Below are 7,923 nucleotides of genomic sequence, written 5' to 3'. Positions count from 1 at the left end.
ACCCTGCACTGCTGCCTCAGAACCAAACAAAAACGTCTTACTCTTTTCCTCCATCAGGCTATGCAAAATGCTGCCTGTTTTGTAAGTCTTAAACATTTTGCAGTCATTTATAGTTAGGGTTCCTATCATAGAGGAATGGAATATTTTTTATAGTAATTGGGAAGGTGATGTCTTGCTGCTCTAAGTTCTGTAATTGGGTAAAACACCAAAGACAGTCTGTAACCTTCTTTGCTGTTGTGCTGTATCATTTCTTGTTGAGATAAATACAATATAGGATGGATCCATAACATCAGTGTGTTGTGCTGTGCCTCCTGCAGAGCAGGTTCTGTAAACTATGCAATATTTATTTAAAAAAAAGTGAGGTGGAGCAGAAAGAGCACCGTTGACTAAACATTTTATAAAGAATGCATTTAACAAATGTGTCTGAAGGCCGAAGAGAGAAAGAAAAGGTTTTCTAAAACCAGCTTATGGTTCTCCAAAACCAGCACCATTGGTATTATCCATTACTGAGCAGCTATTGGTTTAAGAATCCTGCAGATTGGTTTGCAAAATTTATGATAACATCTATTTTAGATATAGCATGGTGTATCAGTACTATTTGTGTTAAAAGAAATAGGATCAAGTAATACAGTTACAAATGTGTGATAATTACGTTGTATTTGTTTTGGGTGAGTATTTGCAGGTATACTTTGTATGGTAATGTGCAGAACAGTCAGTGAAATCAGTATTTTAGAGATAAGTATATTTTTTATTATCCTCAATATGTTTTTTTAATTTATTTTAAAATATCTATACAGATTCTATATAGATAAATGCACTATTTATGTTTCCAAAATAAAGCATATTGATAATTTAACTGTCCTCTTGCCTGAAAATAATTTAAGGATTGACACCTGGAACTGAGAAAGGGGAAGAAAGTAGTCGTTTTTAAATACTATTTTGTGTCTGAAATCCTTTGCAGAGTCCTATTATTTGCTTCCTTTTCTGGGTTTGTGCTTGTGCTGGTGTTTGTGTGTGTGTTTAGTATACACACAGGAGAGGCTGACAGCAGTGAAATTGTCTACAATACTAGCAAGAGTCTTTGCATGAATGTAGAGCTTCAGATTACTTTTAAGTTGCTTGCTTTATGTGTGCACTTACGTTGTTCGGGTTTGTGCTATTTCAAACCCAGTGTTCAGCATCCTACAAGAAATTTAAGTTATCTGGCATCCCGGTATACAGACAGAAAGTGTTTAGAATTGAGATGAAGAAGTACTGCTGTAGTGAAAATCTGAACTGACAGACTTTGTTTATAATTTTCTTCCAAGAAAAGTTGTTCTTTAGCCTTTCAAGAATAAATTACCAGCTTTTGACCTCTTCTATAGAATGGTCATTTTGCTGTAACAGCAAGAAAAATGTTTTTACAGGTTTACAAAGGTACAAAAGTTGTTTCCCTGTGAAAGGTTGTAGCCTTTGAATATTGAATATTGAATGCATTTCTGTGATTCTCTGATTTTTCTCAGTATCTTAGTCTTTGCTGAGTGATTTCTATACAATATTCCCTATGTGCTTATTAGCAGAGAGCGAGGAAGAGGATGACAATGAAATGGAAATTGAAGATCAAGATAGTAAAGAAGCTGAAAAGCCAAACATCATTAATTTTGATACCAGTTTGCCCACATCACATGTGGTATGTTCTTTATGTCATTCCTTAAATACATCCTGAAGAGGTTTTGATTGTTTTTATGTAACTCTATTGTAATATCCTTAAGCCTAGTTTTATTTTATCCTTGTAAATCACCAAAACTTCTCATACTACTGTCACTTCCTTACTTACTGTTTCCAGTATTTAGGTTCTGATATGGAAGAGTTTCATGGAAGGACGGTGCATGATGATGACAGCTGTCAGGTGATTCCTGTGTTGCCTCACGTGATGGTGATGTTGATTCCTGGACAGACATTACCTCTTCAGCTTTTTCGCCCTCAAGAGGTTAGCATGGTGCGGAATTTAATTCAGAAAGACAGAACGTTTGCTGTTCTTGCATACAGGTAAAATACATAAGTGGTTTACTGATGGTACGCAGCATGTATTTTTAGCACAATTTCTTTTGGATACTAAATCAAAAGCAGATGGTTGTGTCGGCTCTGTGGTGAATAACAGAAGTTGTGGTTAGAAATTGTTTGACAAAAATCGTCTTCCAATACATAATGAAAAGGTTTTCTTGTCATAGTGGGTAGCTGCTTGACAGTATCACATGTTTGCATAGAGAAACAGTAAGTGTTGATCTGCTTTCCTTGTTTGAGCATCCTCTTGATTTCAGTAACTGTTTGAATGCACTGCTGCAACTTGCTTAAAGAGTAAGCCGTGATCTGAAATGTAATAATGAGGTTCTTCTTTTGAGAATGGTATTGTTGCGAAGGTGTATTTGCTTGTTCTATGTATAAATTAACAAGCACAGACAAATGTTTCACAACAGAGTTGACAGACAGAATGTGATAGAGAAGCTGAAAAGATAAAGGCTAATCTGTGCCAAAAGAAGTTGGGAATGTTCCTCCCTCTTTCTCCCAATTTACTATGGTTTAATTATGAAGGAGGTGGGAATGGTTATTTTTATAAAGTCAATCTAAAGAATTTTGGTACTTTCAGTATCTGCATTTGAAATGCAGATATACTGGTGATCTCTGCTCACAAAATTTCACCTTTAGACACTAAAATAAAGCCAAGTCAACTGGCAAAAAACCCCCAACCAAACAAAACATTAGAAGTTGCTTTTAAAATGGAAAAATAATGATTGCTATTAGTTGAAGGTATTTTACCAAATTTACTTTTTTTTTATAAGACTGATCACATACAATCAGTGCAGGTAGACTAACTCGTGAAATCTGAATGAACGGTGCTGTTTGGAGGGTAGGTAACCTTTCTAATTCTGTTACTTTTAGCAACGTACGTGAAAGGGAAGCACATTTTGGAACAACAGCAGAAATATATGCCTACAGAGAAGAGCAGGAATATGGTATTGAAACGGTCAAAGTGAAAGCAATAGGAAGACAGAGGTTCAAGGTGCTTGAAATAAGAACCCAGTCAGATGGGTAAGAAAATTACATAATTCTATGTACTGCAAATCTTGTTTCACCAAAACATTTATATTTTACTGCAGGTGCATCTGCCCTTTCAGTCACACAACTGATTAATTACTGTAGATATTAATTGAATGCTTAGCCAGTTGCTTCTCTCCTTATTAAGGACTTCTGACATCTCCTGTTCTAAGACTCATGTTTTAGTTGTTAATAACTTTGCTATAAAATTCTCGGAAGAGTATCTACCTGTAGTTTGATTTCATGTGTGTGAGAAAACGTCTGTCAGAATGACGTTGTTTCTGAAAACTAAGTAAGGAGAAAGATGTCGATTTGCTGCATTATGAGTTCTAAAGCTTTATGTGAAAATCCTCTCACATCCCTGTTTCAAACCAGATGTGAAATGAGAGGGTACAATATGAAGTGTGTGCCTTGTGTTGTCTTGTGGAAAGCCTCCCTGACAGCAACCGGATTCTATTCCTTTGAAAAATGGTAACTTTCACTTTCTGAAAGAAGACCTTTCTAGAGAAGGTCTGCATTGGACGTGTTCCACTTCATAATTTCATGTGCCATTGCAGCTCTGAAAGGCTGCAGGCAAGGGTCTGACTCTACAGCTAGTAACAATATGCTTGTCTATTTTTGTACTTTGATCATTAACTACCGAGCCTCAACAGCATGCAGAAGGATTCAGCTGCATGATTCAGATATGGAGAGGACAGTAACTGTGCCCAGAGGGGTGGTGGTTTTCATGGAGTCTGGTAGTAATAATGGAGAAAGAAGTTGCTTCTCTCGTTCATTTTTTCTTTTAAAACATAAAAGCACACTGAAGTTTGTGGATAAATATTTGAATATGAAAATAGGTTCTTGGTTTTGGCTAACTACAAGCAGCCCATCATTTTCAGTTTCCCAAATACTAAATCTTGTTTATTTTCTAATCATTGTCACAGTTTAGTACATCCTTACCTTCTGCGAGTTTTACCTCTTCCTTTCGGACTGTTCAGTGATACTTCACTGATAGAACTGTGCTATGTCTCCTGTTATTGGTTGACAGTTCTTTTCATGTGCTTGTCAAACACAGTCAAATCAGCTTTGGTAGTATTCTCTTCTGTATCCTAGTCCTGTTCTTTCCCATATTCCAGTGTGATACCTGTGATATTTAGAGGCTTCTCTTCTAGCCAGTTTCATCATATTATGTAATTAATACCTTTGTCCATTTACAAAAGTGACTAAGACCCTTAACCTTTAGTTAAGAGTATGCTGAATCTTCTGTCATTGTTCAAGTTCTCCTTGACCTCATGCTCTGCACCATGCATTGCGTCATGAATCTCTGTCAACGTCGCTGTCCAGAGATACAGGCTCCAGACTCTGATCCTGTGAGCATGTGACAATTCTCAGCACAGTTGCTAGAGGTTTTTGTAATCTTTTCTGCGAGGTCTGTAACATCTTACTCCAAATCTGTAAATCTAAAGCTAATAATTTGTGTTCTGTTATTGTTCCGTATAGTGGCATTGCTTGGAAGGAGGCCTAGGAGTAGTCTGAGCTCAGCATTTTCATATGGTTTTACTACCTGCAGCTGAAGAATTTAAGAATACATGTGCTACTTGCTATTTCTCACTATCTAGCATTTGGTTACAAATAATATTCCACATTTTACAGCCTAGAAAAAAACATTGCTTGAACACAAGATGGCAGTACTCGGACAGCTACGGTAACAACAGCATTGTTACTGAGAATTAAGTATCCAGAAGCAGTTAAGATGAACAGTGATTTTTCTGTGCTATTAAAGCATTTTATTATGATTTTGTATCTACTGACTAGCAGAAATCACTTTTACACAGCACGCACACAAGTTTCTTTCATGAATATGAATTCTTAAATGCATGAAATAAAAGGTTTTTTTTCTATTTTTTTCTCCTCATGGCAAACTCTAGGTTTGTTGGAATGACTTAAAGCAGATAGACTTACTGTAATTTCAAATACTGCATATTTTGTGGGTTTGGGGAGGGATTAGTTGAACTTGAACCTCCTAGTATTATCAGTGCTGTTTGGAGACATGAGCCCATGTTCTTCAGTTCATCCTGAGGAAATGATCCTCTCTGCAGGTTGTAAGACGCTCTCCAGACTCCTCTGCCAATGTGCAAACTCGTTCTGTGAATGAGCCTGGTAGCATGGCAGTTTGCTGCCACTTTTGTCTGTACATCAGAGGGACATAAGAAGGGAATCAGACAGGAGAAGAAAGTAATGTTCCATCTCTACAAATAAAGTATTTTCATTAACATCATGTTCCTATTTTTCATGTATTAAAGGCAGCTAACAAAGGAAACAAGCACTACCAGTCTAAAATCCTTTTTGGTAAAGAGGGGAAAATATTGAGCTTCTTAGCAAGAAGAAAATTTCCATAGTTCTTGGTGTTTCTGATTACTAAGTGCTTATGGCAAAACATCATTTTATAATTTGTACTAAGTTAACAGAGTTCAGTGTTGACACTGTAAGTAAAATTGGAAATTTGTAGTGACATGCATCTCAATATTTCAGGATTTCTGATGCCTAATGCTGTTAAAATGTACAGGCCTTCCTGCTAGACAGTGTTCTTAGTAGCCACGTAACTGTTGCTGAACTCTGTGGGGTAGGTGACCTGGTTGATGCTAGGATATTAAAAGATGATCAGAGTCTGTGTCCTGTTTCTGATGATTTTGAACTCTAGCTAAACACGTAAGCTTTTGTGGTTTGAAGATGGCAAACTGCATTTCAGCTAAACCCCCCATTTCTGAGGGTTTGATATCTAATAGCTGACTATTACTTTATACCAAACATAACTCAAACTAAAACCACAATGCTGAGGTGGTGGAATATTCTGCTGTGTTGCCGCTGCCAATCTATCTTTAATTCTGTCCACTACAATCCCAACAGATACCTAGTACCCTAAAATATGAAGACAGCCCGTTGTATCCCATGGAAAAGGTAGCTGGGGCGGGGGGGAACTAGCAAAGAAACTTTTGCTGAAGAAGTTACAGCAGTGATCTCTGTAGAGTTCTGTATGCCAGTGCAAAAAAAAGTATTTGGAAGAGAGCTAATTCTGTTTTTTAAAGGAAAAGATAAAATAGAGATTGCTTCTGTCTTCAATTTAAGTATACCAAAGCCCAGTCAGCACAGTGGCTTTAATAATTTAGCCAAGGGCATGAGAGAATCTGCATTGTAGAATAGTATGCATTTGGTTTGCTACAGATATGTCGTATGTTCTCTAAGAATTTGATTTACATTAGTACAACTTTAAAGATCTGATGAGATGTATTGCTGCATAATTTCTATAGTACTATGTCGTGGTTAATCTATTACAGAAGCCTATCTTTTTATAAGCAGTAAAATCAATTTTTTTATCTCCTGTATATGTCTGTATATCTCATCTTTTTTTTTTCTTTTGTCAGAATCCAGCAGGCTAAAGTACAAATCCTTCCTGAGCGAGTGCTGCCTTCAACAATGTCAGCAGTACAGCTGCAGTCTCTCAGCCGATGCCATGTATTTCCCTCTTCGAAACCTACAGAATGGCAGGACCGAGCTATACATCAGTGGTGGCAGAAATATCAAAAGGTTAGAAGCTAGTTGTTGGTTTTGTTTGTTTGTTTTTGTTTTTCTAAATTTTTGATGGTATTTTGAATATCAGTATAAAATTCCATCTCTTCATCTTTAGAGAAGGATGCACAACTGGGATGCTAGATGCCAGCTTCCTGCTTTTGTCGCATGTTGCGCAATTGTGTATCGGCCATCAACAGTGGGGGAATACACATTTTGTATTATGAGTTCTTCTTTGGTTTTAATTACAGTACTATTAGATTAATGTTATTACATGATTATGTAATATTACAGTTATTATTATACATAGTAAAACACCTCAGAGTGAGTTCTAGTTGGTAAAGCTTGTAGATGAAGTGTTGGTGGGGAAGAAGTAAGTTTATAGGATTTAATTTGTAGATGGGTCAAAGCAGCATCTTAACTTTTACTGATGTTGCTTTGACAATAAAAATATTGACAGTGCCAATGTTCTTGCTTTGTACTTGTCATAATGGTTTGGTTTTGAAAGTAAGGAGGCTTTTGTAACTTCTTCTGTGACTGTTTGATTCGGGTAGAACATGTTTTTAAAGAGCAGTGGTGGTTTAGAGGTGACTCGCAAATTTCAGTGATGAAACAGAATACCTGTGATGTCTTAGTTGTTTGGAATCACAATTCTATTTGCTAATTTTGCTTTAAAACCTGCATCAGTTAGAGGATTAACATCTGTACGTGCAGTTACTTCTTTACAGAAAATGTGGGTCTGTGTTAGAATGACAGGCTCAAGTCTTTTAACTCTGTCAAATATTCCCACCCAGATGATTGTTGGCTAACAACTTTATCGTTTTGAGCATGCTTTATGTTGCACTTCATATAACACATCTGAAGTTCTTGCTGACGTTTGTGCTTGGTCATTATCTTTGTCAGATCACAGTATTTCTATACAGCCCATTTGTTCTTACCAATTACATATGTATTTCTAAGTCTGTTTTTTGATTTATTAGTAATTTTTCAAGAGATTTACCTTCTGGGATAGTTAATATGTAATCCCCTTTTTTTCTCTTTTGTTTTTGAAACTGAATTTAGAAATTTCCTTGAATTTTATTGTGGTACTAAAAGTGACAAGATCAGAAAGGGTCACGCAGTCTAATTTTTTTCATGCGGTCTACATATGTTGACATAGTAGTTATTAGTGGAAGATGGTGCTTTTACACACAAAGTGAGTGAATTAGAAGTTCCATGGGTTTATCAATTTTATTTTTTTAGTAAGTATGCAGACTTTATACTTCTTTAGAGAGCTTCCAGAATTTTATTGACTTGACT

General features: G+C 36.3%; 1 protein-coding gene across 1 annotated transcript in view; it reads left to right on the top strand.

Annotated features, from left to right (window-relative positions):
• The first annotated feature begins 1,543 nt into the window (after window positions 1-1,543).
• CRBN (cereblon) overlaps window positions 1,544-7,923 on the top strand; it is a 17,169-nt gene continuing 10,789 nt past the window's right edge. Inside the window, exons 1-4 of the mRNA XM_010292725.1 lie at window positions 1,544-1,669; window positions 1,826-2,028; window positions 2,920-3,069; window positions 6,480-6,642. Of these exons, the coding sequence (XP_010291027.1) occupies window positions 1,544-1,669; window positions 1,826-2,028; window positions 2,920-3,069; window positions 6,480-6,642 (642 nt within the window). The remainder of the gene's footprint in view (window positions 1,670-1,825; window positions 2,029-2,919; window positions 3,070-6,479; window positions 6,643-7,923) is intronic.

This window comes from Phaethon lepturus, unplaced genomic scaffold, assembly GCF_000687285.1.
Source record: "Phaethon lepturus isolate BGI_N335 unplaced genomic scaffold, ASM68728v1 scaffold26568, whole genome shotgun sequence".
NCBI classification, from domain to species: domain Eukaryota; kingdom Metazoa; phylum Chordata; class Aves; order Phaethontiformes; family Phaethontidae; genus Phaethon; species Phaethon lepturus.
Note: the sequence above shows the minus strand (reverse complement) of the source record. Positions and strands in the feature narration are given on the sequence as shown.